Source organism: Nesoenas mayeri (genome assembly GCF_963082525.1).
Source record: "Nesoenas mayeri genome assembly, chromosome: 3".
NCBI classification, from domain to species: Eukaryota; Metazoa; Chordata; class Aves; order Columbiformes; family Columbidae; genus Nesoenas; species Nesoenas mayeri.
The window spans coordinates 74,408,362-74,431,724 of record NC_137544.1 but is presented as its reverse complement, the minus strand read 5'-3'; the positions used below and the strand labels follow the sequence as shown (position 1 = coordinate 74,431,724).

At 45.0% G+C, this 23,363-nt stretch overlaps 1 protein-coding gene across 1 annotated transcript in view; it reads left to right on the top strand.

The window, feature by feature from the left end:
• The window catches only part of FRMD1 (FERM domain containing 1), a gene marked incomplete at both ends in the record, with an annotated part of 31,397 nt that extends 8,258 nt beyond the window's left edge, over positions 1-23,139 (top strand). Inside the window, 12 exons of the mRNA XM_080341153.1 lie at positions 7,955-8,034; positions 10,150-10,226; positions 11,868-12,054; positions 12,160-12,255; positions 14,570-14,725; positions 17,068-17,133; positions 17,342-17,410; positions 17,597-17,771; positions 19,442-19,777; positions 19,918-20,046; positions 20,784-20,863; positions 22,852-23,139. Coding sequence (XP_080197279.1) covers positions 7,955-8,034; positions 10,150-10,226; positions 11,868-12,054; positions 12,160-12,255; positions 14,570-14,725; positions 17,068-17,133; positions 17,342-17,410; positions 17,597-17,771; positions 19,442-19,777; positions 19,918-20,046; positions 20,784-20,863; positions 22,852-23,139 — 1,739 coding nt within the window. The remainder of the gene's footprint in view (positions 1-7,954; positions 8,035-10,149; positions 10,227-11,867; positions 12,055-12,159; positions 12,256-14,569; positions 14,726-17,067; positions 17,134-17,341; positions 17,411-17,596; positions 17,772-19,441; positions 19,778-19,917; positions 20,047-20,783; positions 20,864-22,851) is intronic.
• Between the last annotated feature and the right edge of the window lie 224 nt (positions 23,140-23,363).

The following is a 23,363-nucleotide window of genomic DNA, read 5'->3' as shown; positions in this document are numbered from 1 at the left end:
TATATATATATTTTTGTTTCATATTTTCTGTACCCTGTTCTTTCTCTCCCACCTTTCGCATGGAGCAGTTGCCTTCATCCTGACAAGCATAGGGGCTCTGGCTCCAAAATACCTTATTGTTTGTAGCAGATGCCTCTCAGCCTGTTGGAAATGCAGTATAACTGCCCCATTGTGTGTGTTTAAAGCTATTGGATATTGCCAATAACTTTAAATGTAAACAATCATCTCACTTCACATAAACACTCTCTGTTTTTAGAGAAGCTGATTCTTTGCAAAGCTCTTAGAAAAATGTGAAGGAAAAGAGTCGCAGGAGCCCAGTAGCCTGAATTAACCTCTCTCTTTTTTGTGTGTGTGTTGTTTTCGTGACTGTTCCTCATTCCTGCTTGCTGTAGCTCACTTTGTAAAGCTGCTTAATTTGAAGTACCGCATGCTAACCCTGGCTCCTCCTGACAGCCATCTCCCTCTGCCACCCAGGCAGGTGCCAGCATTTTGGTTAAGGAGGAGGTTTATTTTCATTTGTGCCTCTGTTTATGAAACTGTTGGGGCCAGACAACAGGAAAGTGTCGGCAGTGAGTTTCTCAGCCCAAATGGCCACCGGGAAGGCTGTAGCCACCCCCCACCTCTCTCTCTCAAGCAAACTTGGTCTGTCTGCTGTTGCTTCCTCTGGTCTTCACCTTTAGTCTGTGAAAGTCCAGTATGCTGCTGACTGGAGTCATGTGGGGTGGGCTTTAGGGGTTTCTTTATTTTGTTTATAAAATAGCTCCAGGAGCTATACTGTGGAGCTGTAGCAAAGGAAGTATTTTGTTTTCGGTTCCCCAACCTGATCTTTTTTTTTTTTTCCCCACGTTTTGTCCAACAGACTAGTGATCTTCTCCCTTGCTGCCAGTGGTAGGTGAGGTCTTGATTCCATTGCAAATGTAGCACTCTCCATCTCAGGCATTTGGACGTAGCTTTTAAGGCATGGTCTGCTTTTCAGGGATTTTTGGTTTCACAGCAAGCTATCATCTCAAGAAAGGGAAGCAGACTGGTCAGGTTGTGGGGAGGCCTGGGTAACTTTTCCATTGCCCAGGGTTGTCTTGTGGGTTCGTAAGTCAAGCGCCTTGGCCAGGCAGCAAGTCGCTGTAGAGGCTGCATAGGGAAGGTGTGTGGCTGGTCTGCGGGGCAAGGGTGGGTTAGATGTCAGGAAACTGGAGAGGAAGCATTTGCATTTCAGACCAAAGTGTTCCTTTTCTGTATGATGCTTTCACCTCTCTTTCCTGCAGCTCTAAGATGTAATTTTTTAAGAAACAACCACCCTGTTGTAATAAGAGTATATTTCTCATTTTCTTAATGTGTAATTATTTTTGGCAGTCTGATGCTGCCACATGCAGAACAAGATACTCAATCCATCTGCATCCATTACCTTGCTGCTAATTTGTCAACAAACCCCTGACTGAGAGCAGTGGCAAGAGAATGAAAATTAAGGGATTTCTACAGAACTGTAACCAATCACATTGGGTGGATTATCTGGATTAGGAGCCCATTTGACCTGTAGACGTTGTACAGATAGACTAATGCTCGGTTGGTCTCATAGTAAGTATGTATGTGAGGGGAAGAGGTTGGGGACCTTAATCATAAACAGAAGTTTAACCCCTGAGTGTGGCAAAAGTGAAAACAGCACCACAAAGCACTGGGCAAACTGCAAACCACAAATGCTGGGAGATCTAAGCTGTAGGTCTTGGAGCATGTCTTCCAGCATTCATTGCTCAAATTTGTTGCCTTTACTTCTGTTACAGATGCTGAGGGCAAGCTTCAGGATTTAACAGTAATGGTGTCAGGACAGGATTTTTCACCCTTTTTGCTCTTGAGCTTTTTTGATTCTCAAGATGCAAAACACTGCAGCCAACTGCATTGGGGGGGGGCAGGGAAAGCTTGTGACTATAAGAAGAATTTGATCCCTTTGAGAATTAAGTTCAGGAGTGTATATGAATGGGAAGCCAAAACGCACAAAGCTTGGGACATGTTGCTCTTCTACTTTTGTCACAGATCATCAAGCAGGCTGTGTCTTGTGTGTGCTCCTGCTGCTGCTTAAGTGTGCTTTTTTTCCTTTTAGTTTGCTCAGTGAAAGACCCTGCAACCCTGCCAGGTTCAAGCTGGCTTCATAGGCTTCAGCAGCTGGGTCTTACATTGCAGCTCCTCCTGCAGGGTCACCCTTATCTAGTGCTCTGCGGGAGGTTTCCCTCTCTTTATCAGAAAGTGTATGCAGCAACACAATTCAGTCTTCTAAAACAAAACCGATTGTCAGCAGACAAAGAACAGCCAAGCCTCCTTTGTTGTTATAGCCCGGATCCCTCTGATCCTGAATCTTGGGCTTCTCCTTTCTAGGAGCAAACCTTGCTCAGCCCAAGACGGAAGCCTTGCATTGAGAAGGAGCAAGCCCGCAGCTCCTACACCTTGCCAGTCTCAGTTTGTCAGGTTGGCTTTCTAACAAAGCCAAATCGCTTTTCTTCAGCTCCCCTGCCTCAGGGATCATCATGCAGTTATTACAGCTATGGCTGTTCACCATGCTAGACCCAAGCCTCCCAGCCCTCCTTCCTTGTGTGCTTTGCCAAGGAGCTTGGTGGTTACCTCTGCCAAGACCACTCTGCCTCCAGTTAACTCTTCTGTGCCTGAGTATCCTCCAGTATCCTCCTCATGGGCAGCATACGCTACCATGTTATTTTTGTATTGTGTGGCTACCTATTATAAGAAAGGTTCTCTTAAGAAGACTAGTGACAACGGAAGTTGTACAAAATACCCTCGGATTATTTCTATGTCCCAGTCCTTCCCCATTGTCCCTGCTTCTGCCTCTCCTCCCTCAAATACGTGCTTGGATAGTTACAGTTCCTTTATGAATTGCTTCTATATCCTAACCTAAGAAGGTATAGCTCTATTATAATGACTTGGATACCTCCAAAAAGAGTTAAATGCAATGTAAGGAAGACATGGGCAGAGATGTGCCACCTAGAGGGAATTGCAGCAGTTCAGGTGTTAAAGTGTATAATGCTCCTCCAAGGGCTGTCCTGTCTGACACTTGCAAGGGGTTTGTTTGCTTGTGGATGAGCAGTGCTGGAAATGGTCCTGCAGCTCTTCTTGTACAGAAGAATCCCCTGTGACACTGCCAAAAGTCCAAAGAGCTTTGCTTGGGCATGCCTTGTTGCTAACTGTTAGATGCCAATATAAAATTCCTGCAGTGCCTACCCATTGTGTGGAATGACTGAGTCTCTATCTCAGTCTTCAGACCTCAATAGATCCTAACAGCCACACTGCCTTTGACTTCTTGGTATTGCTTCCTTTTGCTCTTCACTCCATATTGCTTCTGTCCATCCTGGGTAAAACAATCTCAGCCAGGACCTCCCCTGCTTTACTCTCATCCTGTGTTGTGGTTCTTCCCTTCTTCACTTGGGATGCATATACTTCCCAGCTAAAGCTAAAAACACAAGGTTATCCTGAACCAAGTTCTTCTAGACCCTACAGTAAACTAAACAACCAGGTATTGAGAAGTGGGCAAGATTTCTTGCTGTTGGCTTGAATAGTAACGCCAGGAGCATCAAGAAGTTATGTAGAGGTGCTGGGAACAGATGTCATGTGGATAGTGATGTTCACAGGCCACCAGCACTTGGAAGCCTGGGGATCTCTACATGCAAAAGGAGTGTGTACCTGGCTCTTCTTCAATAAAGAAAGAAAAAAATCCATGCTGGTATTCAGGGAAGCTAAACAGGTTATGTGAGGTCTACAGCCTGCATCAAGAGAGATTTCTGAGCAGTCTTTTTTTAATATTTTTTTTTCTTTAAGCTTTATCTCTTCCCTTACCCCAGCCATCCCTCTGTTCTGCTCCTGGAAATAGTGGTGTTACCACGAGGCTTCTTGCAGCACCTGGGAGAAATTAAGTACTATAGCCAAGGATAATTTTTTTCCCTTTCTATAATGTGGGAAATGCTTGATAGGTAGAAGTTTGGCTTTGCACTAATTTGTGTTTTATTTGAATCCTGTTCTTCTAGACTGTGTGAATAGGTATAATATTAAAATACACTTGACTCAACTAAAGGAGCTAATGGGGCATTCCTGGCTGCCAGCAGGGCCTGAGCTCTCCCTCTTGGTAGGATGGGTAGATAACTTACATCCATGGAATTTCTCAGTGCTCCTAGCCCAAAATGGGCACTGGAGAACAGGTTATTTGCATTCACCATTACTTACCTATTCTGCAGGGAAGTTACCCTTCATAAAAAAAATGAAATGGGGAGGCACTGGTTAATGTAAAATAGTGGCTTTTAGAGTAACAATGACTCAGAATTGATTTGACCCTGTACTACAGCCATAATTTTCTGTTCCTGTTTTCCGTACAGTGTAAATAATACCTATTGTAAATCTGCATAATTCCCTGGAACTGTGTCACTTTTTTTCTGACTGGGTACCTGGCCCATTATTTTTTTTACAACAATGCATGCCCTATATTTGCTTAAATATGTAAATGTGCTAAGCTAATTTTTCAGAGTAGGAGCACTTGAATGTTTGCATTTCTGGTGACTGCTTCATTTGAAGTGAGATTTTTACAGCACAAACTTTCCAGTTCATTTGAGAGTTCTTAAAAGCTAAAATTTGGAGAAATGTATAAATTGCAGTGCTGCAAACTAGCCAGCTGTCCAGATGTGTTTGTTGGGATTGCAGTGCAGTGCACTGGTGTGTTGTGCCAGGCCTGGTATCTTTGTGCACATACGTGAGGGAGACTTTTAAGAGAAGCTGGTATTTTTAAGCTCGTTGCCAGCACCGAGATGAGATTCATGAGTGCAGTGTCAGTAGCTGCTGGTGGACATGTGCGTATATGCATGCATGCGTCCTTCTAAGCCAGCTTCTTAGTACCTTTCAGTTGTTGTCCTTCAGCTGAGGCCAATGAAGCAATGACAGTTCATACCTGCTGAGTATCCATCCCTGCTTGGTTCCACAGATCGGACATGTTCTTCCCTGGAAAGGCGATGATCTGTGCATTTCTATACTGTCCTTTACAGCACTGCTCTAAGGTGCTGCAACTTGGTGCCCTCATCTCTGTTAGAGATACTTGTTTTCAAACCAAAGACAGTTTTAGCATTTGACAAAGATCTCCAAGTTTCACCACTAACCCAGTTTAAGGAAAAAAAATACGCAACCCACATAGGGCTGGGGCAGGAAATAACCTCTTTGTTTTTGTAGATGGAGGCTTACGCTGCAGGTTGACATTCCAGCAATATTAACTTCATTAAGACAGGAATTCAAGGCTGCATTCCTGCATGGGAGGGAGGACGGGAGGATGCTGGGCTGGGGAGGATGCTGGGCTGGGGAGGATGCTGGGCTGGGAAGGAGCAGGACCCCCAGGGAGAGCTGGTACATTGGGGTGTCCTCCTCCTTCAGCCTGCCTTATTCTTGGGGTTTATGTGCACCTCTCAGTGGACATGATAATGACCTGGAGTCCTCAGGCTTGGCATCTGGCCCTTCCAGAATCATCTCTCTAAACTAATTAACATGATGAAGATAAATAGCAGCTATGGGGTGTGGGTAACAAATGGCTTTGCTACAGTGGAACTGCTCTGTCATCCTGTTCCCCTTTCTGTCCTGGTCTCCATGTGTGATGATAGTCTCAGGCTGTATCACCACGCTTGCTGTTGCCATCGTTCCCTTGTGGCTGAGGAATAATTCATGCATTTCCCTAAATGCCTCTGGGCACAGGATCATTCCTGAGCGAGAAGGAAAAACTGCCCCCACAGCTGGTTACAGCTGTGCAAGCCCCCCACCTTCTGCACCAGATGGTGCTGGCAGAACCAGCCAGGTGCCACTAGGAGCAGCCCCAGCCCAGCCTGTAGTGCCCTGCCCAGGGGCTGCTGAAACCCAGGGAGGGACTAGGTGCTGTGCTCATGTTATCCCACTTCTGTTGCTTGCTGAGCAGTTGCTTTCTAAATGAGCTGTTATTTACTTTTTAAGACAAGCTTTACAGAGGGATGCTTATCAGCTTGGCAGCTGACAAGGGACAGAGACAAGTCCAAGAGATGGATCAAACCCATCTCTCTCACTGACTACCACTTATATCAACCTTTTCAAGGCAGTATTATCTGATGTTAATGGACTTAAGAACTGACGCCAGCGTAGCCCCCCCAGCCACCCCATCTCACAGGCATAACTGAAGAGGCAGGTACAAGATGCAGTCTCTGCGATGCTAAAACTTCTTCTCCTTGTCAAAATAGCAAAACAACTTCTGTATCACCTTGTGTGCTACAGCACTTAAATTCCCACCACTAACATTTTCAGGATTTCTGTACAGCAATTTCAATCCTGCCATTAAATACTGTGCTGTATATGTATGTGACATGTCAAGCAATGTGTTAAACAGAAGTATAGTGATATAAAAATTACAGCTGTAATCAGTGCAATGCAGGAAAGACTGTAGGGATGGAAACAGGATTTTGGGGGGGATTGTCCTCTTTATTTGTGTCCGATGTTACCGGTATTTTACGCAAGGCTTCCTGTTAGTGTGTTGTGTGGACCAGTTCTGGCTAGCACCAGCTGTGGTTTCTCTCACTTAAGGTGGGAGCTGAAGGAGGTGACAATAGCAGGTTGTTTGGCTTGCTTGTTTTTTAAAACCTTGCAAAGGAAATATTTCCTGTATCTGCCCGTGTAAGGGACTGGAATGCTCTGGGAGGATGGCTGTGAGGTAGCTCAGAGCCCCCTTGAATGCCTGCTGTGATGCTGGCCTCTGCCAGCCCTTCATCTGCTGCACAGACACCAGTGTAGGTGCTCATTCTGTTGTAAATTTCTGTTAGTAAAAATTCACCTCTATTCTCCCTTGTTTTTGTTTGACATCAGAAAGCAAAAAACAAAGCTTGAAAGTCTGGGCTAGTCTTCAGGGCAGAAGGTTGTTTTGCAAAAGGTTCTTTTTTATTATTTTATATATTTTTCTGTCTTTTTTTTTCATTTTATTTTTCTTTTTATTTTATCCTTTTTTTTACTGTTCCTTTCATGTCTGAAGAACAAGCTCTTCACCTTGACACTTATGTCACCTGTCAAAACACTTTCCTGGGCAAGACCAAAAAGTAGAGGGACTGGTCAGATGAATGTGCTCAGCTGGCATTGCCACTGAAGCCTGAAACATCAGTCAGGTTGTTTTTTAAAGAGACTGGAGAACGCTCAGGGAAAAATCTTTTTACTGACTAGAGTTGTCAGGATTTGATAATTGGCAAGCAGTGTTACAAAACAATGGCTTTGAAAGCAGCACAAAGCTCTTTCAAGACGATGTGCTGCTCAGGCTGTCTCGTATTCACCCTCACCTAGGTGGAGAGCAAGTCCTGGTCCTTTGAGGCCAGTTTTCCCTTCCTTTTATTCATCATTTTGCTCTATGAAAGAGGTTGGGTATGAGGAGGAGATACCAGACCTTCTGAGGAGGGCATTTGGGTTTGGTCCTCTTTCTCACCGTTTTAGAGGATCCCATTCATATGTAGACAACTAAATCTATCAAATACCTGACTCTGTCTGATTTTTTTATGCCACGTTGGACGATGGTGTCACATGATGGCAGAGTGGAAGCTCGGGTAGGGCTTGCTTGCTTAATAATAATAGAAAACTGAACCTGCTAAACTGACAGTACAATTAGGTTGTTAAGATGATGTTTCCCTTTTGTAAGTGCCTTCTTGCTTATAAAGCAAGAATTCTGCATTTCTGGGTAATGGGCTTGGGAAACTTCAGTTCAGCATCTCTTGAATCAAGGCGTATCTGATGTTCCTTCCATACTGGCTGGAGTAGCACATGTACTTGAGAGACTTGGTGCCCTCTCTTTTCCCTGGCCTGTCTGTTTCCTGGCCAGCTTTGTTTTAAAGTGTATTGCTTGGAAATAACATGTGTAGTCATCTAAGTGTTTAATAAATAAGAATTTCTAATTCTTTAACATAAAATGCTTTTTCCTCTTGTCTTTCAGATAATGAATATGTTTTTATAGACCTGGAGCAGAAGCTTAGCAAATACTTTTCAAAGGAATGGAAGAAAGAGACCACCAAAGTAAGACAGATGTTTAGTTTTGGAGGCTACTGCTTTGATACTGGACTACTCAGTGAAATAAAAGCTCTGAAACTAAGGTCCTAAGGCATTTCTTGAAGATGGTCTGCAGAATGCTGTTTAGCAGCAAGATATAGTGAGTTATGCACGGCTGTACAATTCATTAAAAGAGCTAAAACAGCCCCTTACACAACTTTACCTGAGCAGTAGCAGCCACTTGGTTGCTGCTCAGCTGCTGAAGTGGAGAAGGTCAGCTGGTCAGTCTTCCTTTTGAACTTTGCCAAGCCCATGAGTCGTCTTTGTTATCCTTCAGCAGAACAGCCTAAAATGCCTTTTTGTGACTTGAACCTTGTATGAAGGAGAGGACTAGAGCTCTGACTCTTCCAAAGTACATGCAAAAGGTCAGTGTAGTGAGAGGAAGGATATTTTGTTTGTGAAAAGTTTCAGCTTTTTAAGGCTAGTGAGCCCTGTCAAGGGAGGGAAAAACTATGTGAAATAAAGACAAGCTTATGTAATTGTTTAGTGCCAGTCATTCAGACATGATAATGCTTGTTTGTATGTGTCATTATTAGAGGAGCTGCAGTCTAGAACAAAGTGTAGTATGCAATTACATTCAGATATCTTAATTAGCTCATTATGACTTTTTCCACCTTCCTTAAGGGTTTTCTTTTGCAGAGTAGGCACGCTTGCTATTTCTGCTGCTTAGAGAAGTTTGTGGATGACTACTGAGGTTTGGAGGTCTCTCTTTTCCCGTACTACTTCTCCCAAACAAGTGAGGGTTACTTCAAAGACAGCTGCCAGTCATGCAGAGGGCTGTCTGTCCAGCCACTGTGGGTATCCCAGGGCAGGTGTTTCTGGTCACCTCAAGATGGGGTATGGTTTGTGGTTGCTTTGAGGCTGGATTCTTGCAACATTTTTCAAGTTATAAGTGTCAAATTTCTGGTGAGAGACGAATCATGAAAGGCTGAATGACTTACCATTGGCAGTACTGATGTCTGAGAGGAATTTGGCTGTTGGACTGGGTTAGCAGACAGGGATCTAATTCCTAAGAAGAGGTTTCAGGTGGGAAGCCCAGTCCAGCTGATAAAATAGGGTGATTATGAACAAGTTCCAGAAATAAAATGTAAGTATTTGCATGATGATCAAGAAGCTGCTGTCTGTATCAGACGTGCATGTCATGCCATATACCTTGTCTCGGTGAGGTGGGTCTGGCCGTCAAGGTCTTAGAACTGCCCATGTGAGCAAAGTTACCTGTATGAACATTTAAAAAGTAACTGGCAAATTAGGAAAGATGAGAGAATAAGCTAGTAAGACCAGATGTTCCTTTTTTTTTCCCTTTTTTTTTTTTTTTCCCCCCTCCTGTTTAAACAAGCTTGGAAGTCTGAAAGGTAGACTGCAGCTAAAACAACAGCAGAACTCTTGCTGGCTTTCTTCTAATAGATATGTTCGGTATGAAGCAGACATCAGTGTCTCCTTTAGGTCTGTGGCTGCAGGAGGGTGTGAACAACTAAATGCTAGCCCTGCCAAACAAAAAGCGGGGGAGTTAAAAGATCAGGCTGGTGCACCTCAGCCTGAGGCAGTAAATGCTGAACACAGCAGCAGCAGCGTGTGTGTCCCCACTCAGTGATGTGGTGAGGCACAGGCATGGCTGGTTACTCCCAGGTGTGCCTTGGCAACATGCCGCAGCCGTGCCGGCGTGGCACGCTGCCCTGCTGCCGCGGCGCCCTGCCTGCTGCCGGGAGGGAGCCTGTGCGCAGCTCACCGCCTGCAGCTCCCTGCATTCAGCACTGACACCTCTGCGGTGCTGCCAGGTGCTGAGCCAGGCAACTCCGGGCCAGGCTGCGCATCCCCAGGCTGCACTGGGACCTGCTCATCCCCACTGTCCAAAATCTTCCACCCTCCCCTGGATGTTTTGCCTTTCAGACGGTGTAAATGTTTTGTGGTGCCTCACTGTTGGGAGCCTCCCAGACAGTCACATCCCCCCATAAAACTTGCCAAGAGCAGAAAAAGAAAAGCAGTATGGGAGAGCGAGCTTGGGAGAAGACAACATTACCAGACAGGGTAACAGGAATTTTGGATGCTGAATGTTATTTAACATGTCTTCTGTCTCTGCTCTAGGGAACAGAGAAATTCAGCCCTCCTTTTGTTGCATTCTTTAGAGTACAGTACTACGTAGAAAATGGAAGAGTTATAAGGTAAGTTCCCTTCTGTGGTAGTTAATTGTGTTTTGAATTATTCACTGTGTTCTTAAAGTCAAGAAAAATCATGTTTCTTTGTTAAGCTCATATCTGCGAGCTCACAAAAATAAGCTTGAAAAATCCACTTTTTTTTTTTTTTAAGACCTTCACAGACTTTCTCACCCAGCCATGAATGTTTTCCTCCTGAATCATACTCCTTATCCCTAGGAAGATTGTGGCTGCTTTTCCATCTGTGTTTAGAGAGCAGGTTGAATGATGACAGTATCAAAATATGTTTGACACTCTTTTGGTTGTATCTTTTGTTTGTGTGAAAAACATCAGATGAATATAGGCAAAAATAGCTATTTATACTCCAGAATACTTGCTAGTAATTTTGTTTCTGTTTTTTGTATCTGAGCAGTCCCATATGCAGTCTGCTTCTGGAAATGAACTTCTGTAAATGGACAAAAGAAATTACTTCATAAGTTAGCGAGTTTTGCCTTTGAGTGTAGTCCGTTCACATGGAATACGGCCTGCACTCAAAACACCACCACCCTCACCCACAGTACAGAACAAAGGATGAGGCAGTTAAAACTGAACAACTGACAGAGTTAATTTACATCAGCACTTCTGGCGTGGCTGTGACCCCAGGGCAAGCCAAGAGCTGGGATCATTTGAGTGGATTAAAATCTTTACCAAATTTTTGGCATTTGTTCTCATCTTGAACAAAGTTTTGTGGTTTTTTGTTTTTCTCTATGCATAGCCTTTCATTTTGGATACAGAGGAGTCTTTCTACTGGAGTCTGTTTGGCTGCTAAGTGTTTTTTATTTAGTTTTGCTTTTAGGTACAAAGGAAGATTGCATATCATTCTACCACCCCCCGATGTACATATCCTCTAGCATCCCAAGCAACTTTCTTTTGCACTGGTAATTTAATTTTAGGTTTGTGGAGCCATGCAGAGGTAGTTACATGGCCCCTTCAAATTATATACACACTCACGCTTTTATGAGCAGACTGTCATGTCCAGCTCTTCATCCATATGTACGTGTCAGCAGCCTGCTTCCCATGAGCTCTGACAGCGGGAGGTGTATGGGCTATCATTGCTTATTCCTTATCAGACTGTTCCTCTTTGGCGTCTCGAGGAAGACAAAAACAAGCCCAAGGCTCCCACATCTTTTGATCTACCTAGCAAGGAATTAGCTGTTGAAAAGTACCTTGAGCCCAAGGCAAGGTGAAATGAAAAAGCAGTCCCAGGTTTAGAGGGGAAAGGAGGACAGGTGTGCGAGAAACAGAACTGGGAGTCAAGGGAGTTGACTCTCCTGACTGCTAGAGGCTTTCTAGAGAAACAGAAATGCTTGATGTCATACCTGTTTTGGAAACTGGCTACATGGTTTTTCTTTCATCTGCTTTCTGCCCTAACTTCTTAGATCCTATGCTCCGCAAGATAGAAGCTACCATTTCCCATGTTTCTACAACCCTTAATGTGAGAAAACCTTGATCTTGGCTTGGTTATGCACATAACTGTATTGGGGGGTATTGGCACACGTCAGGGATGTTGAAGTTTAATCCCTCCTCTCACAAGGAAGGTGTGTTTGAGGGGCCTTATCTGGACTGACCTTTCTTTTCTTCTTCTAGTAAACTTGCCTTTGTGTCTTGCAGCGATAAGGTGGCACGGCAGCTCTACTACTGCCATCTCAAAGAGCAAGTACTTATGTCTCGGTGCAACCACAAAGAAGAAATCTACTTCTTGCTAGCTGCCTACAGCTTACAGGCAGACTTGGGCAACTACAGGGAGAAGGTCCATGCTGGCAAATATTTTGAACCTCAGGCTTACTTCCCGCAATGGGTAAGTTTGGGGGGGATCTTTCTGTCAACAGATTGCACATGCAGCAGGAGCTAGGTCAAAGTGGTACTTAACTGCAGCCATGCAACTTCCCCAACTCCACTGCAGTCATTAGGCAGAGTGGCAGAGCATCACCCTGAATTTCCCTCAGGAGATATCTCCTCTCTTTCCACTGGATGTAGGTGCCCATTCCTCATCAGTGAGGTGGGTGGTTTGTGCTCTTCCTTGGTGAGGGAATGTGTTGGTGTCAAATGAATAATTCTGACAGTATGGCTGTCTTTGGTTAATTCTCTATGACTTACAGGGTTGTATGTTTGCAGTGGTACATCAGCAAGATCTGCACAACCTAAGCTCTACAGAAAACCTTAGGGCCACCAAGCCAAGTCCATTGCCCTTTGTTCCTGTCTCTATAATGCTTACCTCTGGGATGGATAGACCCAAACCCTAAGGGATAGTACTGCTTTGCAGCACCTCTGGTGCTTGCTTTGTCATTAATCTCTGGCTCATCTGAAGTAAGAGAAAAGGGAAGGGCCTGGCAATAGGTTTGCATGTTTGTTTATAAGCGTGTGCACGTAGACTTGTGCCCTTCGAGACTTACAAACAGCATAGAAAGCCGAGAGTTCTGTTGTCAAAGGAAGGCATATTAATTAAGACTCTGTTAGAACTGGTTATTTGCAGAGAGTTCTTCTCTGGTGGTAAAATGTCAACAAAACTGTTGATAACACTTTAGTATCCATAAAAATAGAAAGGGAAGCTAGCTTTGTTGCAGATGTGGCACTGTAATGTCTTCTGGAGTAGGATACTCCCTGGGGCCTGGACAGACCCTCCTCTGCACCCTGATTTAGTTCTGGAGACGCCTTCTCCTCTGTGACAGTGGATTTTAGCCCAGCTCACACCTTGGGATAGCTGTTGAAAAGTCGAGATGCCTCTGGTAGCTGGCTGCGTGTCCCTAGTCAGGTCATGTCTCCCATGAAGGGTGGCACTGTCCCCTGCTTTGGGCAGAAGGTTCAGAGCACTGACAGGGGTTCTGTTGTGGAGGCAAGGATGGTAGAGTCTCCTTTACACACAACTCCCAGCCTGCCTTGCTGGGCAGAAATGTGCCTTTCTCACAGACAACAGGCCTTCATCCCATGCTGTTCCTGGCTATGGGGCATCTGGAGGTGGCTGACAGAGGGCTGGGAAAGGTGGGTCTCATGCGTGCTGTTTCTGGGGCAGTAAAATGTCTTATCACTGACTATTGCTCATCTGGCAAACATTGCAAAGGCCAAGGCAAAGCCTGGCTCACCTGCGCTGAGCCACAACCCCAAGCAAGTATGTGGGTGATGCATGACATCATTACAAAGAGGGAAATCTGGCAGGCATGGGGACGCTTCTCTCCCCACTCCCAGGCTCCTGTGGGGAGATACTGAGCAATCTCCTCCTCCAACGCGATCTCTTCCTCCAACAACACGTGCCTGATATCATTTGGCCGAGTGCTGCCCCAGGCCTCGTGGTAGCAAGGAGAGGTGGTGCTGCCCTGGGGCAAGCAACCCAGCTTTGAACTGTGAAGCTGGCGTGTCTCTTTTTGCTGATGTTGCATGGCTGATGGCATCACTGTTGTTCTCCACCGAGCCCAGCCTTCCTCGTGGGAGGGCAATTAATCTGGCAAGGCTTGCAGAGAAGGGCAGAGGTGTTACCAAGCAGAGTAAATGAGGGGCTTCATTTAAAATGGAAGTGGGAAATGGGTGGTGAGGGGATCTGGTTGTTTTGAGTCAGGGCAGGTTGTTCTTGGCAGGATGGTCTCGGGCACCTGCTGGGATATAGTTTAAGTGTCCCCGTGGTGGGGGATTTTGTGAGGTGAATTCAACCAACACTCCTCTGATCTGTCACTACTGCTCCCAGCCTGGAATGGGCCAGTCTGGCATGGGAGGGGGCCGGGCTGCCCTGTAGCCTTGTGCAGAGAGGACATGTGGGCAAGCAGGGGAACTGAGCACTCGCAGGGCAAGAGCAATAGGCCCAGTTTGGGCTCTTGAACTGCTTAGCAGAGCCATGTGCCTGCCAGCCACTCCTGACAGATACAAAATACCAAGATAGTGTTATCCACCCCTTTGAGGTTGGGAATGCTAAATAAGCCTAAAGTGTAGTTTCTGGTCTTAAAAGGACCACCTGGGATTTCTGCACTGTTCGGAGATGTTGCTGTTGATTGTGTTGGCATGCAGAGCAGTATTTGTTATCTGCCCATAAGCATTTATGGATGCCAAGAGTTAAGAAAACTAATTCCAGTACTTAAAAATAAAAGAGCACAACCTCTATAGTCCTGGTCTGTTATGATTTTGGAGGATCCCTTTAAAGACATCAGTATCATCTGTGTTGCTTTAAATGCTTATCCTCCAGGGAGGTAGAGGTGAGTGTGGACTAACATCCTGAGGGACCATATGAACCTCCCCCACCTCCATTCTCTGCTTTGCTGTTGATCATCACTGCCTCCCGTGGGGATCGCTGAAGAGTTGCTGATCTGTTTGTTTTCCTTGTGGTTTAGATAATTGCAAAGAGGGGGAGCGACTACATCTTGAAACATGCCCCAGAGATGCACCGAGAACAGCAAGGGCTGAGTGCTAAGGAAGCGGTGCTGAAGTTCATTAAGGAGTCCTGCCTGCTGGAAGATGTGCCTGTCCACTTCTACAGGCTGCAGAAGGTTGGGCAAAGAACTACTTATTTTGAACTTCTCCCATAATTTAATTGGATGCACCATTGCATTTTTCACTTTCTGTTTACTTGAGGGATGGTTACCTCTGATTCAGAGAGGCCAAACAAGTCTAAAATACTCAGCAAATGAGGCCTGTCCCCACAAAAAAAATCTGTTGCCAATACGTAGGTATAGCTGGAATCTAGTTTTGTCCCTTGGCCAAGAAACTGGCCACAGGAATGGCAAAACTTAATTTTTGTCCCTGCCTGTCAGTAGACTTGCACCAGGGAAATCACTGAGAAGCCTTTTCCTTGTTTTTTCTTTTTCTTTTTTTTTCTTTTTTCTTTTTTTCTTTTTTTTTTTTTTTTGGTTATAGTCCATTGAAATGGTGACAAGAGGTCAGCCAGCTTTCCTGCAAATGCAGTCTAATAACTGAAGGTGACACTGAGTCATCCTGAGTTTCTTACCCCTCTACCTTCAACCTTGCAGAGTGGTTGGTGGTTTTTTTCAGCTGTATGTTAGTTTTTTGATTCTTGGATTGTTGTTTGTCCCTGTGTCTTAGACTCCTTACCCAAGCCTGCTTAATCAGAATGTGCTTTGTTTTCACATGCTAAGAGAGTTTAGGTCTAGAAATAGGACTACAGAGAAGTTTTCTGTTTCACTTAGGTGGGTGAAACCTCCTCATGCAATTAGGAATGCCTTGAACCCTTTTTTTCCAAATGCAGATACTCCACTTTGTCAGCCTCATAATTAAACTTCTTGGTTGTTTGTACTCGGTAGGAATTATGCCTGGCAGGTGTCAGTGTCCTTTGACCAGCTCTAGTTCCTGGAGAAACATGCATTTTATGGAGGAAGTAAGTTCCAGTTTGGTCTGTAGTCCAGGGTTAGTTCCAGTTCCTCACAAACCATAGGTGCTCCCTCAACTTCTCCTCTGTCCTCTCTCTTTTGATTCTAATGCTGTTAATGATGCAGTCATAAGAGGGTTGTTTACACTTGAATGCCATACGAAATCCAGCTGGCAGGACATGATACAATTTATATCCAAAAGCACTGGGGCTGTGAAATTGGTTGCTCTTAATATCTAAATTCCTGTCTGACTTGAACTTATATTTTCTGCCTTACTAACTCCTTCATGTGTTGTTTGATCCACAATGTGCTCTTCATCCTGCTGTGTGACAGAGTTGTCTCATCTCATGATGAGATAGATACTCTCCTCCTGGGTGACACCTGGGTCACAAAGCTCCTGATCGAGCACTTGGGGTGTCAGGTGGAGATGTCAGTGCACTGGCTGCCCTGAGACTTCAAGAGCAGTCACTTTTGCCTTACACCTTCCTCATGGCTCCTATGGAGGTTGGGAACTCCAAAAAAAACACAGCACTGCACCCTATATCTCTACTTCAGACCAATAGTGATTTATAAAGCTCTTTGCTCTTAGAAGGCAGAAAGCATTTCTTAGTGACTTTAAACTGGAGACATAGATGGTACCAGAGGCACAGGGTGGAGTAATGTTATGGCATAAGGCTTACATCCTGACAAGCCAGATGGGGAGAGAAAGTTTTCATATAAAGTTTTAGCTCTGTGAGCTCATAATTTTTTACCCAAAAATTCTTCTGCTCCTCCTCCTCCAAAAAAAATATGTTCCCCTCCCTAACTGTGCCATGCCAGGAGAGACTAAAAGAACTAGTTTATTATATTCTTTGGTCTTCAAGCAAAGGAATCTCATTAGAGACTGCGTATGTCATACCAAAATACAGCATGAGGAAAAACAAGGCAGTATTCCAATCCAGATGCAAACATTTGAAACAACTAGCTCCCAACACTGAGATCAAAAGGTTAGAAGGAAAGTCACTTTAAATATGGGCATTGATCAGCTCCCTCCCAGCCAAGGGACACCTAAGATTCAGCAAATCCCTCAAGGGGGAACAGCGGTGTCATGGCAAAGAGAAGGGGACAGGCATCCTTTCTGTTTTGGGCTGTCACCTGGCGAGTGAGAGTGGTGCATGTTCATGGGGACAGCAGAGATGGTGTGTGGCAATATGAGAGGTACAGGGTACCTCTGAGAGCAATAATTGTCCATGCCTTCAATTCACTAAAGCTACAGGACTCCCTGTCCCAGGCAGCCGAGGCATTTGCTGGTGAAATGCTTGAGATGCCTGGCATGAGAGGATTTTAGGTGTAGATATTTCAGGGGTCAACAAGGCAAGGTGCACTTTACAAGCACAATAAAAACCAAATGAGCTGATGGCATCTGCCTGATGAGCAGTCCTACTACCTCTCCTGCAGTAGGTGCCAGAACAAGAGTGTGGCCTTTGTAGATTAACCTTTGACTCTGGGCTCTTCTGTTCTTTTAGGATAAGAAGGAGGATCGCCCGACGGTTATCCTGGGCCTGACCCTGAGAGGAATGCACATCTATCAGGTAACAGACCATCCTGAAAGCCTTCTGGTGTAGCATTTACTCTAGCCAGCTCCCCTGTCCTCCCCCCTACCTCAGCTTCTCTGCCTCCCCTGTGAGCACCAGGCTCCATATATCTCAGATTCTTGGTTGTTTGCAAATTCTTTGCACATCGCTGACTCCACCCTGTACCTGCCAGTCCCTGTGTCACTCCGAGTTTGATGTTTTGCAGGAGGTGAATCACGTTCGCCAGCTCCTCTACGACTTTCCCTGGTCGCACATCGGGAAGCTGGCGTTTCTGGTGAGTATGATGGAAGGGAGGCCATTTGGCAGCTGTCAGCCTGGGAGCTGGCAAAGCTGTTGGCCTGCCTGCGCTGCCACGTCAAGTCCTGTCACTCGTATGCACAAGACCGCAGCTTTCTCTGGTAGCTTTGTGGTGGGAAACACACTCTTGCTCATTTTGCTGGCATCTCTTCTCTCTACACAGGGGAAAAAATTTGAGATCCAACCAGATGGTTTGCCCTCTGCGCGGAAACTGGTTTACTACACGGGTTGCCCCTTCAGGTCGCGGCACTTGCTGCAGCTCCTCAGCAACAGTCACCGGCTCTTTCTGAATATCCAGCCAGTGTTGAAGCAAATCCAAAAACTGGAGGAGGCTGAAGGTATGTGATAGAAGAGCAGGTGACTTTGGTAAGGGGAAGAGTGCAGCATGTTAGGCTCAGCTGGTGCTTCATGGTGCCTGCTTTCTGTCTAATTAATGGTGTTTCTGCCTTATCAGGAAGCCAGTGAGAAAAATAGAGGTGTTAGATACATTTCAAGTCCATTACTGGGAAGCGTTTGTGGCTCCTACATTGATAGACTGTGATCAGAAAGCATGTGTGAGAGCAGTAAAGGGGGAATATCTTCCTTTGAGTACAGAGATCCTCACTGTCTGTGCTCCGAGTCTGTGCACATTTGACAGATGCTGCTGAGTGGAAGTAATTTTGAATAAAAAGCTTTCCGTTGGCGTAAGATCTTGTATTCAAGCAGCAGTACAAGTTGTAAGCCCATGTCTTAATTTTTTAGTGCCCCTTACTAAACACAGCACACAATTTGGTCTGTAGTGTCAGACAGTTAACAGCTAGGAGTTGTGGGTGCCAAGGGCAGCCTGAGAGCAGATCAGGACTCCCAGAATTCATTTTTTCTGGTGGGGTCCCCTCTCCATAGGAACAGTGATTGAACTCTGACAGTCCCTGGTATCCTTCCAAGCAGACTTCAGTCATTTCATCAGCTCTCAACTTGCCTTCTTCCATTTTCCAGCTCTGCAGCCTGGGTCTCCTAAAATTTCTCAGCCTACCTCTCCCTGGTGACTGTTTTTAATGCATTGTGCAGATGGTCTTTAAGAGAATTGTGTCCTTTCCCTCTAGCCTTCTCTGGAAGGCTTTTTCCCCTTCTTTCCTGACTGCAGTTCCCTGCATTCTCCATTCACACTTCCTCTGTCTTCTCTGGGGTTTGCAAGCCTTGCATCTTTACTTTCAAGGTCAGCCAAAGTCATATACAGTAGTTGGTCTTCTTGTCTGAGACACGGGCTGACTCTTTCCAGGGAGAAGTCAGGAAGAAACTTGTTTCTGCTTACTGCCTATCCCAGCCTACTCTAAGGAGCTTACATCCATCACTGAAGTGGTGATTGCCGGTTGTGTGGAATTTGTACAGGGCAAGGTAGCCCTTGGTCTCAACAAGCTTGGTTATTTTTGTCTTTCCCTTGAGAGGGGTTATAGGAGTAGCCTTGAGCTTTGTGGGCACAACCAGTGGCACTTACTAATTAAGTATATGTGGACAGAAAGCCCTGGGTTATTTTATGTCTACTAGTGTCTCGTGGATTTCTGACCATGCTCTGCACACCTCTCTTTAGGTAACAGATATGAGCCACAGGAGAAATAATTAGTAAATCATTAGTAAATGTCAGCCATGAGGATCCTGTTCTTAGCTCTCTCCATATGTTGGTGACTGTTTTAAAGACTGAGCACTTAAGTTAGCTAAGTAATTCTCTTTTTTGACCTTTCCTTCATTCTGGAAGCTACTATTTTCTGTATCATAACTGCCTCTACCTGCCTGTTCTAATTAAGGAGATGCCGGATTTATTGCAAGTAAGACTAATTCTTTTACAACCAGCTAGGAATCCCAGGATCTGTTGAGCAAAGTACAAAATTGTCCTTGTATTTGCTCAGTACCTGCAGCAGTTGTTTCTTAATTGTCAGGTTGGGCCAGTCTCAGAACTTACTGAATATTGTTGCTACTTTTCCTTTGGTCTTGCTTACAGTTCCCACTGGTTTCTCTCATCTTTCTTCCTCAGAGAAGAAGCGCTACCGGGAGTCCTACATCAGTGACACGCTAGACATGGACCTGGACCCGTGCGATAAGAACTCCCGTGGCAGCGGGAGCAGCGGGGGCAGCCGTCGGGACAACCGTCTCTCCCGACAGTCCACGGGGAGCCACGGCAGTTCGCACACATCAGGCATCGAGGCTGACTCCAGGCACCGAGTGTCGGTGGAAATGTCAGTGGATGAGCCCTTCAGCATCGACCGGGTGCACAGGAAAGAGAAATCCTGCAGCTCAACCATCAGCTACGGTAGCTCTGGCATTGACAGCGGCAGCAAAGGACGGCCTGAAGATGACTCTCAGGATGATGGTAAAGAATTTGGAGATGCGGAGCAACTTGTAAGCCTGCTCTTGCTTCCTTCTGCAGGAGAATGGGGAGTAAGGGAATGTGAAGCAGCTTGGAGCAGAAGCATAATGCTAACCCTTCTCCTGCTGCTCTCTTCCTCCTAGAGCTTGAGCTGGCAGTAGATGAGCCAGAGGAGGTGCCTGTAGATGAGCCTGTAGAGGGAGACCAGTTAGAGGAGGCTACTGTGGGAGAATCTGTTGAATCTCTTCCTCTAGATGCTGCTAGCTGCCAAGGTGAGATGGCTTTCTGCTACTGCTTGGTGCTTTTCTTTAGGCTCTAACAAGAGGAAGATATGTTTGGCAAGGCAGGCATGATCTGAGGGATCTCAGAAAGCTGTATCTGCTTCCAAACAACTGCCAGTGCTACTCAGTGCCCTACTGCAACAGGATTTGAAGTCAGCTCCTCTAGAGCTAAAGGTCAGCACCTGTATTGTACAGTGCTGCTCTCCTGTGTGCTCCTCAAGGTCTCCCTTCTCCAAATGTACTGAGTTCATACTCAGTTAATCACAAAAGGATAGCTGACGCAAACCTTCTGTAGTGGAGGAATTTACTTTAAAACCATGTACACAACAAAACAGCCACAGGGTTCAACCACAGGTTAATGAGCTAGTTGCAGGAATTAGTAGGTGAAGTTTTGTGGCTTTTGATACAGGGAAATGCTATAGATGATGGGGTCATACAGGAGCTGTCTGGCCTTACAACATACAGTCTTTGTAGCAAAGCAAGACTGGTGAATAAGGGGCAAGCTGGGAAAAAGTTGTTTTCTTGTCAGTTTTTAAACATTGATCCTTAGGGGCAAAGAGGAGTACTTGTGAGAAAAAACTCCCAGAGCATTGAGGGTGCTTACTGATGTATACTCACGTTTATAGGATAGCCCTGCTTGAATGTGGCCTGTGAGAAAAACTTCCCTTTCCCCCAGCCCACAAAACCTCAAACCTGCACGCTTTTCAATTCTTCCTTCTGCTTTGCAGCTGTAAATCAGGAATCACTGTCTGTGGTGCAAGTCACGCTAATAAAAATGAGAGGTCGAAGTGTGGAATCCCTTCACCAGGTAAGGCAGGGTGCTCGGCAGGGGGGTCTGTGTGTGGGCATTGAAACAAGGTCTTGTGTAATGGAGACAGCTGTAAATCAAGTGAACTTGATTGGTGTGGATGTGATCGATTTAAATGGTGTAACCAAAACCAGCTGTTGGCCAGCTACTGCTGTCAGGGCAGGGTTAGGGTCCAGACTAGTATGGAGAGTTTTGGAGCAACCAGTGTGGAAGTCTTACAAGCCAGCTGTTGTGTGTCTTAGGCTTTCAGATGGGAAATGGGAAATAAACCACTTGCAAATTTCCAGTGCAATATAGAGCCAAGGCCATCCATGCAGCTTGGATGTCTGTTGCAAACTTCATCATCTTCCTGTTCCTGAAGACAGAAGGAACTCAATTAGAGCAAAACCAGATGCTCAAGCTCTGATTACTCATTTGTGTGATTATACTATGTGTGTGCTGAAGTCTTTGTTGTCAAAGTTTTCTTTTCATCAAACCCTTAGGAAAAGGCAACTGTATATGGCAAAATATCATAAGTTGTGTTTGGAAAAAAAGCTTATTAAAATGCCTTTTTAAGGCCAAACAATATTTCTTTTCAAAGTATAGCTGTAGCCACTAGGATAGAAAAGTGTAGGTTTGGGGTTTGTTTTTGTTTGTTTGTTTGTTTTTTAAAAGCCTCTACCACTTCTTTTCTTTCTGAATCCAAATTAGCCTTATCTGCTAAAAGAATTTTAAAAATCTATTTATCGTTTTCCCCTTTACTCCAGAACTTTTCTGAACAAGGACTTGAATCACTTCTTAAGATTTTTTTTTTCCTTTTTTCATGCTTCTTCCTGTCAAAAATGATAAGAAATTTTCACTTATCAGCAAAATAGTCTGTCAAGTGCTATAGGAGATTTAAATAAGATCTTGCTTATTTTTTTCCAAAGCTCAAGACTGTGCCATACAAATCATAATTAACTTATTCCTGCATTTGTGTGGAAAGACTTAAGGCAGAGAGTGAGCTTAAAGAAATGTTTTTATATTAATTCTTTTACCAACACATTCTTATGCTATTAATTGATTGGGAGGCAGCTAAGCAATTGTAATTGTACCTGGCTGCCACTTCTATTTATCAAATATTCCTTACAAGGCCAGGTAACTAAATGCTGCAGGACCGTGTTTTTTTGGCATTGACTGGGCCGTACAGCATGTGCCTGTTTTTGAGAGCGTAGCTGAGCCAGTGCAGGGTTTCCTCAGGGGAGATTTTTAATTCCCATCCTGTGGAGGTGAGAAAGTGATATTGGGAGGAAGTTTTCTGTGTTGCCAACAGAAGTATCTTGGTTTAAAAGTGATGTTCCTGCAATCCGCCTTAATATTAGCATTTAAAAGCTGGTTATGAAAAGACAGAGCAAGAACGAACAGGTGGGGAAGTTGAAATGTTTCGAATGGTAATTCCTCCACATAGGCCAGGTTGCCACAGCTTTTGTAGCAAGATGCTGCCTCTGGGAATTAACTGCTGGTTTGTTGCTTCTGTTCTCCTCATTGCTGAACAGTGTTATGTAGATGAAACTGTATGTTGCACTTGGTGAATTTGGACAGTGTCACCCATTAGTTTTCATGGTTGCCTTCTGAACCCTTCTGCACATGAGACTTTCATTATCTCAGTGTGTTCAAGCATTTGGGGTAAATTTTTGTTACGTTCTCTTTATCAATTTTTCTCTTCTGCCAAGAAGTGTGAGGTCATTCACATGTCAATACCTGTCAAGTGTTTTGTCTGTTGTACTGGACACTGAGGACACAGTGCAGACAGAGCAGGATCTGGCTCAGCATGGCAGGGGCAGCTTAATGCACTTGTAATTCCTTAATGGTTCACAGCTTCTTCATTAAGCCAACATCCTTCTGGTGGGGTTGTTTTGAAGGAATGGAAGAATAATTTTGGAAAACTTGTAGCATGCATAGCCAGCATCCTTAGGCTTTGTCTGAGCTCATCGCTTTCATTCATCATGTGTGTCTTACTGAACTGGCAGGTTGGATCACCCAAAAGCAGGAGCTGCACGGACCAGCACAGCCAGAGTTTGGATGACATCCGCCTGTACAAGCACCGGCACCCGCCACTAAGTGCCACACTGTCTTCAGACACATCCCACAGCTACACATTTGGCTGCAGCCTGGAGGACAAGCTGTCTATCTACGGCTGCGTTTATTCCACTGCGGACTGCAAAACCAAGTCTGCCCTTTATGGGAAGCGATCCATGAACTGCCTCTCCTTGGATCTTCTGGGAGAGGACCAGCTCCCAGAGGAGTTTGTGGTGTAATGAGATTGGAGCTCTTCCATACCAGTAAACAGGTCATAATGGAAATATATACCTCATTAACACATGTGATGTCACTCTGGTTCTTGCAGGAGATTGTGAGTAGCTTTGTTATTCAGCTCCGTAATCAGTAAATGGCATCAGTTCTGCAGACCTGACTACAAGGCAAATCGACTGGAGTTTAGCACTTAACACTGGCATTTGAAGTGTCTGTCTGAGCAGAAAAT